At 35.2% G+C, this 17,450-nt stretch overlaps 2 protein-coding genes across 2 annotated transcripts in view; both read right to left on the reverse strand.

The window, feature by feature from the left end:
- The window catches only part of LOC126368178 (vesicular glutamate transporter 1), a 65,646-nt gene extending 52,289 nt beyond the window's left edge, over positions 1 to 13,357 (reverse strand). The window contains exons 1-2 of the mRNA XM_050012068.1: positions 13,283 to 13,357; positions 11,324 to 11,434 (exon numbers count right to left, since the gene is read on the reverse strand). Of these exons, the coding sequence (XP_049868025.1) occupies positions 11,324 to 11,391 (68 nt within the window). The 5' untranslated portion in view covers positions 11,392 to 11,434; positions 13,283 to 13,357. The remainder of the gene's footprint in view (positions 1 to 11,323; positions 11,435 to 13,282) is intronic.
- LOC126368203 (uncharacterized) lies at positions 4,477 to 6,519 on the reverse strand. The gene is made up of 2 exons (XM_050012100.1): positions 6,325 to 6,519; positions 4,477 to 6,238 (listed from the first exon to the last, which is right to left on the reverse strand). Exon 2 carries the CDS (start codon positions 6,153 to 6,155, stop codon positions 5,007 to 5,009), a length of 1,149 nt encoding a protein of 382 aa, XP_049868057.1. The 5' UTR covers positions 6,156 to 6,238; positions 6,325 to 6,519; the 3' UTR covers positions 4,477 to 5,006.
- Positions 13,358 to 17,450: the final 4,093 nt, after the last annotated feature.

The following is a 17,450-nucleotide window of genomic DNA, read 5'->3' on the forward strand; positions in this document are numbered from 1 at the left end:
AACTTTCGTTTTTATGTTTCGTAAAGAGATCATTTTACTAGTTTGTTAAGTGGACTATTATCGCACTACATAAAAGGGTAAGTACGTTGTTTAGACAGTAAAGGAAGTTGGGCAAAACAAAAGGCCTAGAAAAATGTTGATCTAAAGATCACATTTTTACCCTATATAACTACAATTTTCCTTCCAAAACCCTCCGCAAATTTTCAATTTGTCGCGACACATTAGCACTTATTGTTTCCAGGGAGCGCGAAACAGAGTGGATAGCAATTAATTTAGGAGTCCGCCGGAGCCGGGCTCTGGACCAATCGGGTAATTGTCACAGCAATATTCAAATGGCGGAAACAATTAGTGAGAGTGCCGTATGTATTAGCTGCTATGCTGCTAGCAGCCTGTCCGCCCCCGTTGGGAGACACTAAAACAATGCACACGACCCTGAGTTCTCGCCCTTTTTTGATTCGTGGTTTTGAGGTTTTTTCACGGTTGAAAAAACTTTTGGAGAACGCAGAAGATTTCATTGTTTCGGTTTTTAAATGTAGAATAACTGATTTATTTGAAAGATGTTTTTTCTAAGGTTCTAAATTTTTGATGTTCTTTTAAATCTGAAGGATTAAAAAGGCCACATCGAAGCGCTTCATCTAAAAAAGCAATATTACAATTTGATATTTGCGCATATAAAAGTAAGTGCGCAATACAAATAAACGTCAAATAGCAATATTGCTATTTAGATGAATGGTGTTATCTCTAGTGTTTGCTTTGTAATAAGATGGTAAAGCAAAATAAAGATTCAAAACATTTCAATCACGAACTAAAAATAGTAACCAAATATTAATACTGTAAGCCAAACATTATGGGTAATAATTGACGGCATGTCCCCCTGTCTGCGCGTACTAAATCTCTTTTGTGTTCCGCGATAACGGTACAAAGCCTGCTAATGTCTTTTAAGGACTTAGTGATTTAAACGGACTAAATAATGAACCCTCCACCCTTCTACCCGTTCCCTGTAGCAATTTATAAGCTTAAACCTTAGGGCTAGCTGATGTGTCTATAGCGACCGAAACGAACCGAAACCCAACTGGTACGCATTTTTTCTACAATGTTTCAAAATTATATGCATCAATTATTGCATTTCTTTTGTTTTTTATGCCAGTTTAAGAAAAGCTATTTATTTTTATTCGGATTTTTGTTTTTGGAGAGTATTAGTACCCGTGCTTAAGAAATCTCACGAGAAAATCCATCCAAGTTAGAATTTTTCGATTTGATTTTCATTGAATCAAATTCAAGTTCATCCAAAAGATATCAAATACAAAAAAAACCGTTTCACGTTTCACCAGTTTCATGAATTATTAACATAATAATAAACATTTTCATATACTAAAGTACCGATCGATTCAAACAAAAGAAAGTTGTTTTTTGTAATATGACGTTATTTCACGTAATAGAAAGATCATTTATTCGGTTACCTAATATACCGACAACCTACGAATAAATAATATATATAAGATTTATATGGATTTTGGCTAATATAATAAGATTATGTGTTGCTCTGTAATCAAAGAATTTTATTTCTTTACTATAATGTTATCATAACAAAATACACTTAATAATTAAACATGCTAACTAAGAACATACCTGTAATCAAAGAAACGACATTTATGCTTATTTTTAAGCCAGTTAGAAATATTATTATAAAATACAAATTAGTCTACGTAACTTAAAATAATCAAGTGTCAGATGTCAACTTTGACACTTGAAAAAAAAAACAAAACAATTATTGCGTTACAGCCAGCGGCAATTTCAAGGAGATTATTTAAAGAGATTTAATCTCTTTACATCTCCCCCCTTAAGGAGAAGAAAATTTACATTTTAATTTTCTTCCAATATATTTATTTCATCTTGAAGTCCTTCTGATGCTGGGACTGGAATAAGTTTTGTAACATGGAAAAGATTTGATTCCGTCTTCTTGTGACCTGTGTTTATTCTGTATATTGTGTTTGAAATTTTTTCCATTATCTCATAGGGACCAATTTTGAGTTCATCTAATTTCCTTCTATTTAGCTTGTTTCCATTTTCCACATATACCATATCTCCTATATTAAATTCGTAGCATTTTCTGTTTTTGTCAAATAGTGTTTTGTTGTAATTGTGTGTTCTAATTGATCTTATAAGTGCTGTTTTTCTGTCTGTGATCCAATTATTGAGTATTTTTTCCTGTTTTAGTTCTTTTGGTAAAACCGTGTCATCTGTACCATATAAAAGATATCCTGGTGAAAAACCAGTAGATGTGTGAATTGTTTGGTTATAAACCTTTACACACTCTTGAGCTATTTTTGTCCAGGCCTTCTTTTTTCCTGTCTCATTTACTTTGCATCTTATTTTGTTCACTATAGTTTGATTTAGCCTCTCATTCAATCCATTTGAGAATGGTGCATTTACTGCTGTAAATATAATTGGTATATGCTTTTGACTCAAGAATTTTTTGAATTCCTTCGAATTAATCCCTGGGTATTGATCTGTCAGAACCATTCCAATGTCTGCGCCTTCCGTGTCTATTATGTTTTTAACCAACTTTATAAAATCATCTGCATTTTGTGTCTTAGATGTTAATATAAATGCGTATCTAGTAAAGTGGTCTACCAATAAATGTAAATATTTCTTTGTTGATCTTGAACCTCCGAAACCTCCAATTGTATCTATAGAGATAATATCCCAAGGTTTTGTAGCTGGACCGAGATAGGACATTAGACCATACTTGTGATGTCCTCTAGATTTGTTTTTTATACAAGTTTCACAGTTTGTACAAACTTTTTTTATATTTTTTATCAAACATTCTGATGTATAGAACGGACTAATCGTCTTCTGCATTTGTCTAATGCCAATATGACATAAATCTTCATGTATAGTTTTTATTATTTTTTTGCTAAATGTTTCTGATAAGATTATTTTTTCTTTATTTTTGTAATTTTTAAAGTATAAATTGTGTCTTCTTATTAATTTGTTTTTATTTCTCTGTATTTCTTCGTTTTCATTTTGATCTTTTATAATGTCTTCCAGTTTTATTATATTAACAACTTTTAATTGTTCATCAGTATTTTCATTTGATTCCAATACTGGGTTCCTGCTTAGGCAATCTGCTTCTAAATTTTGTTTTCCTGGTGCATATTTTATCTTAAAATCGTATTGTGATAAATAGTAAGTTAGATCACCCAGTTCTTCATCGGTTCTTGATTTTAGGTTCATATTTTCCAATGGTTTGTGGTCAGAATATACTGTAAATGATTTACCAATTAACCAGTATTGCCAGTATTTTACCGCTTCTTTAATAGCTATACATTCCAAGTATATTGCTTTTTTCTTTTTTTGGGTCTCATTTAATTTTTTTGAAAAATATGCCACAGGTTTTTCTTTTCCGTCTGTCTGTGTTTGTTTCAAGATGGCTCCAATTCCTTCTATAGAGGCATCTGTATAAATATTAATTGGTAAATCAGGATCATAAATTTCTAGGATTGGTTGGGAGCACAACAAGCTTTTTATCATTTCAAATGCTTTTTGACATTCATCAGACCAAATGAATTTTTGATTTTTCCTGAGTAAATTATGCAATGGATCTAAAATTATTGCACTCTTTGGTATGTACTCATGATAGAAGTTGATTTTTCCTAGAAATTGTCTAACATTCTTCTGTGTTTTCGGAACTGGGAAATTTTTTATTGAAATCAAATTATCTTTTAATGGTTGAACTGTATTATTTTGAATTATATGCCCTAGATATTTTACTAAATTTGTTGCAAATGTGCATTTCGTGAATTTCAATCTAAAACCTTCTACTTTGATGGCTTCTAGCAACCTTGTTAAATGCTCAATGTGTTCTTCAAACGTTCTTGAAAATATAAGAATGTCATCAATATAATTCACGGCAAAATTAGTAAGTTTATACTTTCTCAATATATTGCTTAATATCCTTTGAAAAATTGCCGGTGAAGTTTTAAGTCCAAAAGGCAGACAAGTCCATTGAAAGTGCCCTTCTTGTGTTACGAATCCTGTCTTTTGTCTATCTTCTATTCTTAAGGGAATAGACCAAAATGCTGAATTTATATCCAAAGTTGAAAAGTATTTGCATTTTCTGGTTTTCGTCATTAGGTCTTCAATTAAAGGGAATGGTTGCGCTTGAGGAACTACTATTTTATTCAAGTTTCTGAAGTCTATACATAATCGAGATTTTCTGTTATCTTCTTTTTTAAAAGCCAAAGTGACTGGTGCTGCAAATGGACTACAGGATTCTTCTATCAACTGATGGTCTAGTAATTTTGCTACTTGTTCTTCTATCTCTTTTTTATCTTCCATAGTACACCTGTACGGTCTCTTACTGCAATATTTGTCAACCATTAAATCTATCCTCGCTTCATATCCATTCACTGTGCCCACGTCATATTTATGTTTTGCAAACACTGTTTTATATTTGTTAACCAGCATATCTATTTCTGCTTTTTGATGTCCATTTAAATGTCTTATTTTTATTTCAAAATCTTCTTCTTTAAAATGTTCATTAAAATTTATTCTGTACTCCTTTATTGACTTGTTTTTATTTTCCAGATTTTTAATTTCTGTATGTACTGTTTCTATTTTCGTATGTTTTTCTTCCGCTTCGTTTTCGTTTTGGTCCTTTTGGTACTGTTTCTGGGTAATTTTTAAGTCTTCATTTTGGGTCAGTTTAAACATTTTTATCATGTCCAATCCTATCAAAAAATCATATTTGAAATTTTGTTCTTCGATAATATATACATCAACTGTTTCTTCTACCTCAAATATTTTTATTTTTAATTTCGTCAAGCCACTTGTCTTTTTAACACCATTAATCGTTACTAAATCCGCTATGTTTAAATTATTTTCTGTTCGTTTTAATTTCAATAACTTGGAATTTATGAGAGAAACGTTTGAGCCTGAATCGTAAATTCCATATATTTCTAATTTATCTTCTAATAGCAGTTTGATTTTAATTAATGGTGTTATTATTCGTTTTTTTGTTCAGTTTCATTTAATTCCGCTTCTATCACCGAATTGTTTACGTGTTTAATGAAGTTCTTTTTCATCTTTTCATTTTCTCTTGTTTTAAACCAACATATAGCTTCAGGATGATAACGTGTGCCTTTGTTAAGTTTCTCACATATTTTACATGCTTTTTTCTCCTCAATTTTCTCTGCTAGATTTTGGCTTTGGCTGGCATATCCATACCTTCTTTTTACAACATAACTCTGTTTATTTATCATGTTTTCATACTTGCTTACCTCATTGAATAAATCAATGGTGTCTTTAATTGCTTCTCTATTAATCTTATTTAGTATAAATTCTGGTAAACCAGTTGCAATAAGATCCACCAAGGTACCAGTATCTATTGTTCTTCTCATATCCAGTAAAAGTTTTTCTTTCCTTATAGCATAATCCAACAATGATCCATCTTTATATTTAAATAATAGTGCATATGTTACTGGGTTCCATCCTTTGTTTGTAAATGTTTCACAAAATTTTGCTTTCCACATTGACCATTCTGCATTCATTGTAAATCTTATTAGCATGGAACTGTACCAGTCTGCACAACTCTTGTCCATAAATAATCTCAATATCTCAATCTTCTTCTCATCTGTTGTTACTTCGAAACGTTCACATTCTTTTTCAAAAGTATCGATCCACAGGTTTGCATTTGAATTTTTGCTTGTAAATTTTTCAATTACAAACTTTTCTGCAATATGTTTTAAGCTTTGATGTTTACTTTCCTGTGTTTTTTCCATAAATTTCTCTAATAACTTTTCTAATGTACTCGTTCCTTCTTGATGTGAGACAGCAATTTTTTCTTGATGGTCCAGTTCTTCTAAATACTGATTTCCAAACTGTAAATTACCGTCTTCATCCATATAAATCTTACTTAGTTCTTCCGTCATTGTTATCCAAACTCTTCTTATCTGATGTCTTTTTGCCAAACTGTTTTTAATTTTAGCATAAGCAGTTGTTTTTGTTATTTCTTTATGATAAGCAGCAGCTTGAAGTTCCAGCGGTATAGCATATATTTTGTTCTCACTTGTAGTGATTGAGGTTATGCACAAAATATTTGATTTTCGGTCTTCTGATGGCAGTAATGTAAATTCAAATCGTAATTTCTCCATTTCTAAGCGACTTTTGTATATAAATATGTCGTTTTATAAGATTTATATGGATTTTGGCTAATATAATAAGATTATGTGTTGCTCTGTAATCAAAGAATTTTATTTCTTTACTATAATGTTATCATAACAAAATACACTTAATAATTAAACATGCTAACTAAGAACATACCTGTAATCAAAGAAACGACATTTATGCTTATTTTTAAGCCAGTTAGAAATATTATTATAAAATACAAATTAGTCTACGTAACTTAAAATAATCAAGTGTCAGATGTCAACTTTGACACTTGAAAAAAAAAACAAAACAATTATTGCGTTACAGCCAGCGGCAATTTCAAGGAGATTATTTAAAGAGATTTAATCTCTTTACATATATTTAGCCTAGCCGACAACAAGCTATAACCAATATCCGCACCTCTATTGCTAGGTACTTTTTGTATAAGATCCCAAAATACTATAACATTTTATAGTACTAATAAAAACGATAACTCTAATAATTCGGCTACGGTGCGATCCGCGTAGCTAGCAATGCGTCGGCGGCGTTCGCATGACGTCACAAATCCGGATCATAGCTGTTTGTTATCAGCACTGTACACTCCACTGCTTTGGGTTGCTGGGCAAATAATCGCATTATTTGTGGAGCTCGCTCGATTTAAGAGAACGATGGCTTAACCGATATTATTATATCGATACCACTTACAACTGTCTTCTAAGACGCGTGCAGACGCGCTTAAAAATACTCATAATGAGAAAAGATCTAAAAAATCTGAAATCTGGGGTATTTGTACCCGTCATTCTTGTCACTCACTCATTCCAGTTTGAGTAATGAATTCGATTCCGTCCCAGTATAGAGATTTCGATCGTTTGTGTTAATGCAGTATAAATTTTATACAAAGTGTTTTTTTAAAGTAAGTTAAATGGAAGAACTTTCTTGTTAAAGGTGAGCTTACTTGTCTGTTTTTCTTTGTGAAACTATTTATATATTTGTATTTATTTAACACTTTATTGTACACATAACAGAATATAAAAACAATTAGACTAACACAAGTCACATAAACGGTTCAGCTTATTTCTAGTAAAAATCTCTCGTAAAGGAAAAAAAATAGGAATTATTAGGAAATTAGGAGGTTGGGAATTATCTGACTTATTAGAATATAGCTGTGTTATCAGTACTGAACATCCCATTGTATTGGGGATATTATGTCACTACCGCTTAGGACTGTCCTCGGAGATGCTAGTAGTTGTGCTTAGGAAAACTGACAAAGAAAATAAATTCGAAGAATTCTGAACTCAAGCGGGATTCTAATCCGTGACTCTTGACCCGGTTCAAATCCCGTCAGAATCCAAAGATTTCGATCTTCTGTTGTAGTTCCGAAGTGAATAATTTCAAGCTTCTTTGATAATCAAGATAATCTTAGATAGATAGTTTTTTATTTCCCACTTGCGTCAGACAGAGTACTGCGGGGCGGAAGGCAAGAGGGAAACCACTGCCCTATTTTTCCCTAAAAAAGTAGCATGGAAAATGCTGCACCGACAAGAGCGTGGCTCTTCAATTGATGATGATGATGAGTTTTTTATTTACTTATTTATTTATATCATTAAAGTATTACATAGTTAGGTAAACCACTGATACCGTTAAACCACAATACGGTTTGTCTCGGTACCAGGCACCTCAGTATAAAAAAAATATATATTTATTTAGGTTTAAGACGTTACATTAAATTCTTAATAAAAAATAATTTATATTCAATTTTATAACGATTGTTCACGCTCATAGAGCAACACGGACCTCCGTTTTGTTCAGGCTAGGGGTATCCACATGTTAAAAGTTTGAATAGGGTTGTGACTAAAAAACTAATTAAGAAAATGTATCTCTCGCAAGGTTCAGGGCAGCTTGTATGATTATTATCACGCTTCATCACTTCAAGCGGTAGTCAGTTATAAATTTCCAAATCTGTCGTTAGCCTTATAGTTATTTTAGTCTTCTTCTATCGTGTGGGTTGTGACCAGTACCAACCTCATCACCCCTGGTGTCAGGGTTACTATTGAGCCGCCAAAGGCCCCTGACATGGCTCATGGTAACGACTACTTATCTACATTAGTAAGTAGTAACCGGGACCAACGTCTTAACGTGCCTTCCGAGGCACGGATCATCTTACTTTCGGACAATCTGCTGATCAGCCAGTAATATCCTAACCAAACTAGGGGCCACAAAGTAATTTTTGTGATATGTCCCCACCGGGAATCGAACCCGGGACCTGCGGATCGTGAGCCCAACCCTCAACTACTGGACCACTGAGGTCGTTTTTACATTAAGTACCCGCTTTATGTTTTATGATATTTTCCTCAGCTTCGTCTATCGTTACCCCGCGCCTGAAGTCCTACCGTAGCGAACGTCGTATAATCCGAAGTCAATATTATCGGCGATCGGTTCACCCCGCGTTTGTCGACACTACTACATTGTTCTTTTTTATTTCTCTTCCAGACTCACCCTCGACTATCCCCCGATGTAAGAAACTTCAGTTTTGTTTCACGTCAGCTTACGTCGCGTTTTGAGAAACCGTCGATTTTCTCTTGTTTTATTTGTCTATTCATAAATGTTTTTTTTATATATTTAATGAACTACCCGTTCGAATCTTGACACTTGCAAATTCATATTTATTTTTATATTAAAAGAATTTTACTTTCATCAAAATACAATCAAATAGTTAGAAAAGTTCTTTAGGGAATTTCACAGAAATAATGTGCTATTTTAGTCTGAAGTATTTTGCATTGATAACGATAAACATAATTATTATTGGAACTAGTGTTTTGCCTGTGAAGTACCTACTAATAGTAGAAGTCATAAAATATATCGATTTGTTTCTACACAGTGTAAAAAGTAACTTTATAAAGAGATAAATGGGCCAGGGAATCTTTGAAAATCACTACCTAATCACTCTCTCAATGCCATGTCGCAAAATATACGATATTTATAAAGATTTACGAAATTACATGATCTTGCCTTAAAAGTGACTAAGTTTCATACAAAATTTCAACTCATTTATTAACCCCTTAGAGATTTAATTTCTAAAAATCCCGTTTTAGTTAACATCTTTGTCCTAAGAGGAAACTCCTTACATAATTGAAGACCCCAGCTCTTGTAGTTTCTGAGATTTCGTGAAGAGTAAATCAGTCAGTGACCTTTGGCTTATATATAGTATAATGGTAACTGATTCCTTGGACAAAATATTAATAGCACAAATGACGTCACAGATCGAATTGGTTGATTCGTCACATAACCTTTATTTAGGTAATTTATCGCAGCACGTGAGTCTAGAGACTGTATCATCATCACTGAGGATGACTGTGTATGATCATCACTATGCTAATGAACGTCACAACACTAGCTTACATACTTTGACATCGTATGGAAGCTAAAATGTTATCCGAATCTGAAGAAGGTTCAACAGACCACATATTCTTTAACTGTCCTTTAGAAAATTACAACCTATCTCTTTGTGTGACATCTTATTATCTAAAAGCGATAGCCCCCTTTATGAAATCCCTGATTTTATATACTAACACGCCTTTTATTAAACTATTTTGTAAGTAAGTAAATATACAAGTGTGACATTAAATTAAAATTGTTTGTTAAATTAACCATGGTGATGTTTTGTTCTGTCTCTTTGTTCTATCTCTCTGAGTGATTATAATTATTATATTGTGTTCTCCTATTTCTTTATTATTTTATTATTATTATTTATTTCATTTCAAGATAACATAGATCCAATTTGTTAGTAACATAGAATAAAATTTAAAAGATAATGTTAGTAGCGTAGGTAGAAAAAACATCATAAAATTTAATTTCTTTTTAGAAGTATTTTGGCCCAGTACCTCATAATTGGGGAGTCATACCTGGCCGCGATAGTTTTCAGGATGGCGTTGGAGCTGGCCCGCACCCTGCAGAGCAACGAGGCAGTCTTTTTGCGCATTAACGCGAAAAAGTCGTTGGTCTGCATCTGCGCAAACATGCCAGATGCCCTGCAGAAGCGAGGCAGCCCCAACAACATCCTATAGCCATTATTGCACTGGACGCGCAGTTATAGTATAGAGTATTTATTATAAATATTAACTTTAGTTTTACTTTTAGGTATTTATTTTTTTATTGCACCATCCCTCATCCAAGTTGTTTGTAAATGTTTGTTTCCTTTTGGTGGTTGCCTGGAAGAAATTGCTCTATACCTAGAGCAATAAGGCCGCCCAAATTGTACTGTATTCATGTGTTATGTCTGATTGTTGAAATTTTAGTTTTGTGCAATAAAGTATATTTGATTTGATTTATATAACAATAGTTATCCCTAGAATTACTTTGGATACACTTACCAGACATTCTCTACGGAGACGTATCTTGTCTGTACTTGACTTTGGCAGTAATGATTGTCTACCTATAACGACCGATTGCCATAAGCCATAAAGTTGAAGTAAAACGTTATATTTATTGAAATACAATCACTGATTGTACTGGGGGGTCAAAAAAGCCACATCGAAGCATCACCGAATTCATCTAAAAAAGCAATATTGCTATTTGACATTTCTTTGAATTGCGCACTTACCTTTAATATGCGCAATTTGAATTGCTTGGGTGTGGCCTTTTTAACCCCCCTGGTCGTTAGTACTTCATCATCATCAGCCGTATGACGCCCACTGCTGGGCATAGGCCTCCCCCAAGGATCTCCACGACGATCGGTCCTGCGCTGCCTTCACCAGATCGTCGGTCCACCTTGTAGCGGGCCTACCCACTGAGCATCGTCCGACACGTGGTCGCCATTCTAGAACCTTTCCGCCCCATCGGCCATCGGTTCTCCTCGCTATGTGTCCTGCCCACTGCCACTTCAGCAATTCTCCGAGCTATGTCAGTGACTTTAGTTCTCCTGCGGATCTCCTCATTTCTGATTCGATCGAGCAGGGAAATACCGAGCATAGCTCTCTCCATTGCCCGCTGAGCGACACCGAGCCTCCTGACGAGACCCATAGTAAGCGGCCACGTCTCACTGCCGTAGGTCATCACTGGCAACACGCACTGGTCAAAGACTTTCGTCTTGAGACACTGAGGTATTTTGGACGAGAAGATATTCCGCAGCTTCCCGTCAGTACTTAGTTTAAGTGATATAAAATCTGTGACTTACTTGAACAGAAGGGGCCTGTTGGCGAACATGCCGGAGGCCTTCTCCTTGGCGGCTGCGAGCCCCTGCATGGCGATGCCTGCTGCCACATCCACCACCACACACTACCAACACCTACAACAATACAAAATCATCATCATCCTCCCTTATCCCACTTTAATGGGGATACCTATTGTATGTAATAATAATAATATTTATATTATTATCACTATGTTGTAACGGCCTCCGTGGTCCAGTGGTTGTGGGCTCACGATCCGGAGGTCCTGGGTTCGATTCCCGGTGGGGACATATCACAAAAATTACTTTGTGGTCCCTAGTTTGGTTAGGACATTACAGACTGATCACCTAATTGTCCGAAAGTAAGACGATCCGTGCTTCGGAAGGCACGTTAAGGCGGTGGTCCCGGTTACTACTTACTGATGTAAGTATGTAGTCGTTATATGAATCATGTCAGGGGCCTTTGGCGGCTCAATAGTAACCCTGGTGGGTTGATGAGGTTGGTAATCCACCTCACAACCCACACGATAGAAGAAGAAGAGAAGACTATGTTTTACAGCTATTTTATAGACAAATGAGGGTGCAACTGATGCTTAAAATTATGTACTCTTTCGATTTCTCTTTTGTTTTGTATTTCTTGCACTTTTTACACACTTATCCTTCTTCAGGTTGGTCTAACAGAAAGCTCCCTGACGCGTGGGTACTTAATTCGTCTTGCGAGTTGCGACTAAGGCAATTGGGAATGAAATTGTGAACTTATGCTATGTCACAAAGAAGATCAAGGGGTTACAAAGGTCGCTTATAAGCAATTCGTCTAAAATTCAATATTGCAATTTGAGATAACGCATATAAAATATACGCCCCGCAAAATCAACAAATGTGCGTATAGTTTCTCCTGTAAATGTCTATGTGTATAAAGTGTTTAATTAGTATACTTTGTATGTCATTTCCATATCTCGGGACTATAGAGTCCCGGACTTTTAGAAGGAGTGCGTAGGGCCAAAGCCAACACGTAGAGGCCCCTTATGACAATTTACTGTAGTACTTTTACTGTAAATAGCAATATTGTATTTTTAGATGAATTCCTTTGTCGTGGCCTTTTTAAACCCCCCCCCCCCCCCCCCAGCTGTAAAAATAACATTTTTTGACATTCCGCTCTTCAGTTTCTAATCACATCAAAATCAAATCAAATTCAGTTATTTTATGACCATTGGTTGACAAAAGCAAGTCTGATGATGGCAAGTATAGATTATGATTACGCTTTCCGTCGCTATGTTGCTTGCTAGTTAGTGCTTTTAAATGTCTAAAGTTAGCTTTAATCTAGTATTTACAGTATGTTTATTTATCGCACGTATGACGGCGCATTACTCGAGAATAGTACGACCGATTTGGCTTTTCTTCTTTGAGGTATTTGTAATTGTCGAAAGAAACCTTGAATTTATACAATTTCGTGAAAATCCACGGGAAACATCGGTAAACCCGCGTGATTCAAATCGTAATAAATAAATTAATAGCAAATGAACAAAAGATTCGGAAAATCGTTACTTTTAATGTTTCGTTCTTTGTGTCGCAAAAGGACTCTATTTTTTCTATGAATGTATGTAAAAAAGATGATGAAAAGTAATATAACTGGCTTTAGAATAGCTAAATACAAACATGAAATTATATTTTGAATTCTCATTATCTAATCATTGAAGTATCAGAATATCATGAGAAAACCCGAGCACCTCTTCACGTCATGTCCCATCAAAATAACAGGTAAAACTTATTACATAATACTGACATGGAAACACTGTTACATAATCAATCACATATACACACCTACCTATAGCTGCACCCATAAACCCTCTATATACAGATTAACTATACATACGTATACACAGATTAATGTCACGATTTCCACAGAAGAAAGGGAATGATTTTCACGATTTTAAAGCGGTTAATTAATAATCTAAGAATACTTACATTTTTTTTAGTTCCTTGGCGTAGCAGGTCCGTAGCAGCGTCTGTCGATCGTCGCTCCCCGCGCGCTCGGCGTAGCGCTACGGCTGCGCGTAGCCCCGACCGCCATTGGATCGAACGGCTACGGACGTAGACGGTTTCCAGCCAATAGCAATGCGAGCTGTAAAGGGGCGTGGTTTTGGAATTTTCAGAAAATTTTCAGGAGGTCCGTGGTACCCTCAGGTACCCCGACAATGTTTCCACATCAATGCACGGAATGCAGTGACGCCATATAACCTACACGTATATAGCCTTCCAGTACCATTTCGGATTTCGCTCCGCTATGCAAATGAACAGGGGAATTTAATTCCAAATCTATACTGTTACTGGTTTCAGGTCGTATGTTTCAGTGGAAGCGACCTTTCACATGACTCGTTGAGTATGCAAACAAATAACGGCGGTTTGAGTACAGGGTAGATGATAACTTAGATGTACTTTTTACGAATTGGCAAAAAATGTATGTATGAATGTTATATGAAATCAGAATAAAATATAATAAAAATATTAACCACACCCCGGACATACAAAACACCTCGTTTTACAAACACTACATATTGACGTTTTCGTACACGCGCATCTGCTTGTGTCACGTCTGAGGCCTGCCTACCACAAAAGAGACCTAATTTTACCGGCATGGCTTACTTAGACAGGTATTACATCTACACACGCCTAGCTACGCAAGAAGCTTTTATAGTCATCACTTCATCAGTTAATGTCATAAATAAATATATTTTTTTAACTGAACAGGTTGACAATATAAATAAATAAAAAATCATCGAACTAAGCATAAATACTTAATGTCCGGTAATAATTAGTTCAGTGTTTTTTTTTTGCCTAAAGCCTAGGTACAATTTTAGCATATATTTTGATAAAACAATCACCATGAAAATTTAAGTAGGTAAAAAAGCACCGCGCGTGCAATTACTGTCAGATCAAATTTCGAATTAGACGAAAGAACGTCGGCGTCCTATTTCAAAATTCGAACAAATAACATATACTGATATTTTTAAAAAAAAGGTCCGCGCGTTGCCGTCTCGATTCAAGACTAGAGTAAGACCGAGGGGGTGAGGTAAATCTAGCTCAGACGCTGGTAGGGATCGGAAAGTTACCACTATAGACGTAGTTACTCCTTAATCTATGGTTTCAGTCCTATGTAATAGGCGGCGAGCGTATAAATCGGGCACAAATCCTGGAAACTATTCCATCATCCAGACATGAGTATTTGTATTCTCATTAAAGTTACTACCTCTATATTGTTTAATAAACCCTAAGTCCCGAAAAAATATTATGCAGATGTAAATCACAAACATCCTCCCCTACGCAAATCTGGGAACAAACGCTCGATCAGCGTTCACTAAGTACCGGTATAATACCGATATAATATCGGTAAAATATCGGTATAACGCCGCATCGACAGCGCCAGTTCATTTCACGGCCAGGGCGCTCGCAAATGAAGTTTCCTCGGTCCACCGAGCAAGCCACCCGAGTTGCTGTGCGATTGTGGAGTAGGAAGAGAATGGATGCGGTTGCTTCTCTTTTAATCGACAAGGGTATTTTTTTAGAGCTGTGATAGCCCAGATGAAGGAACGCTAGACTCTAACTTGAATTTGTTCTCGAGTTCATGTTTGGAGCATAAATCAGCGGTGAAGGAAAATACGTTAGGTAACCCACATTCCCGAGAAATATGTCTCGGAGGTATGTGACCTATACCTAATCTGTATTGGGCTGGTTTACCCTTCGAGTTGGAATGTCAGGAAGGCAGTCGCTCCTGTAAAAAACCGGACCTGTCAAATCTTCAGGTTAAGTAAGTTGACCCCGTGGAGTTTCCTCATTCAGCGCAGTGGGTTGATTAATTCTTTCAAATTCGTACCGGGTGAGTGCCGTCAAGGGCAGAACTGTATGGTATATGTATCCTCACCAGATATGAATGAATACAAATACATAATATTCTTTATTGCACCAAAATATAAGAAAATATTTACAAAAGACTCTTAACTAAGTACATGGCAAATTGCGGCTTTATCGCTTAAAGCGTATTTGTGTATTTATTTTTTCCTGTAATCTTTACCTAATCTTCTATCGCATGTAATAATGTCAACCTTTTCCATCGTTTGACCGGATATACTTCATCATCATCAATTTAAGAGCCACACTCTTGTCGGTGTAGCATTTTCCATTCCAGTCTATCAAAGCCCAATTCCTTGACTTCCCTATAAGACACGACGTTAACCTTTTCTTTTATCTGTTCCATGTAAGCTCTTCTTGGCCTTCCCCTTCCTCTCTTTCCTTCTAGCTGTCCTTCTATGATGTTTAGTATAGACTTACTCTCACCATGCGGGTTCTTTTTTACCATTTTGTTACGGAACCATAAATCGAATGTATTCGTCTACAAAAAATATCTCGCGGCTCTCAGTTAGCTTAGTGGCTCCCGAAACCGTCATGATTCAGCCACGGTCGCTGAATACGCATATCTGCCCATCATATCGTTTCAACTTTTTTATGACCCTTCTTAAAGTATATTTCATTTTGATATATTTCGCTCTTTAGTCGATTTTGATCTGTTCCATGTAAGCTCTTCTTGGTCTTCCCCTTCCTCTCTTTCCTTCTAGCTTTCCTTCTATGATGTTTTTTTTATAAATTCGTCGTGTGTCAAAAACACAGAATATGTATGTGTGGAACAGATTAAAGAAAAGGTTAATGTCGTGTCTTATAGGAAAGTCCTGGAATTGGCCTTTGATAGTCTGGAATGGAAAATGCTACACCGACAAGAGCGTGGTTCTTAAATTGATGATGATGAGTCCATTTTGATTGATATCACATTTGTGTCCGGTTAATAGCCATGGGCTCGCCCCTATTACAACTTAAACAATCATAGCTGGCGAGGAGTAGGTGTACTATACACGTCTGCCTACCCCGTCGGGGATACAGGCATGATGCTGTGTTATTTGTGTATCGAATTTTATTCAAGAACTCTCCGCTAGGAGCGCTTATATAAGAAGACTCTACCAAAACAAATAACAGATAGCCCGGTGAAGTGTGGCCACTCAGTTCATCTTGCGAAGGATGTACTTATGGCTGACTACCCCAATTCGGATATAGTCCTGAACTTATGTTATGTTATTCTACCAAAGCCGATTCGTATGCAATAAACTTACAAAATTCAGTAAATACCTACTAAAATATATCACATATGAGTAAAAATATTATATTTGTACATACATAAACTCACGCCTACTTCCCACCGGGGTAAGCAGAGACTATAGAATTCCATTTGCTTCGATCCGGACACACTTCTCTTGCTTCCTCCACATTCATTAATCGCTTCATATACGCACGCCGGTTCAGAGTAGATCGTATTAAACCTTTTCTAAGAACATTATACTCGTATTTGTAATTAAGAGAAATGAGTCTGAATAATTGGTAAAACTATTTGAATGATATAGGTTGGGATAAGATTGGTTAATGGATTTGTTTGCTCCTTTTCATTAAGTCAATCAAATTTGATGTGCTTTAAAATTGTTATTTTTCTGCTATTACCTAACTAACCAATATTTTTCCAATAGTCCAATAGTTTTTAAGTTGTTTGGACCAATAAATACATTTTATTATTATTTATAAGTAAGTAATAAAGAAATAAATCTGCTTTTAACATCATTTATAACACTCATTTATATTACAGAACAGACAAATATTATAAATTATTAGTGATAAAAAAAAGAGAAAATGTTAAATTCATCGTAGCCAGAACTAATTAAAAGAATATGGCATCACTTTGATTTCAAAATTATTGAATCACAAAGTTTGAACTGTTATTGAGTGATTGATTGAGTGAGTGAGAAAATATAAGGATAATTATATATTATATTATAAACTGTAATAAAATAAAAAAACATTTACTTATTCTGATGAATACCAAGTATTTTAACGAGTTTTTAATATTCCACGACAATTTAACAAAGTGCAGTGTCATTTTTTGCTTTGGATTGCATTATTCTATGATCCGGCGGTAGGGATATTGCAACCCCTCGTAATTTGTTAAACGAATCTAAAACCGCTGACTGAGCAACTCGAGAATTATATTCATGAATCAAATTATACTTAATATTACAATGATTTGAATTTAAATACATTT

Source organism: Pectinophora gossypiella, chromosome 7 (genome assembly GCF_024362695.1).
Source record: "Pectinophora gossypiella chromosome 7, ilPecGoss1.1, whole genome shotgun sequence".
Classification (NCBI taxonomy): domain Eukaryota; kingdom Metazoa; phylum Arthropoda; class Insecta; order Lepidoptera; family Gelechiidae; genus Pectinophora; species Pectinophora gossypiella.

Bases quoted from the DNA above. Each gene is read 5' to 3' on its own strand.
- LOC126368203 (XM_050012100.1), bottom strand. From the start codon at position 6,155: ATGGAGAAATTACGATTTGAATTTACATTACTGCCATCAGAAGACCGA.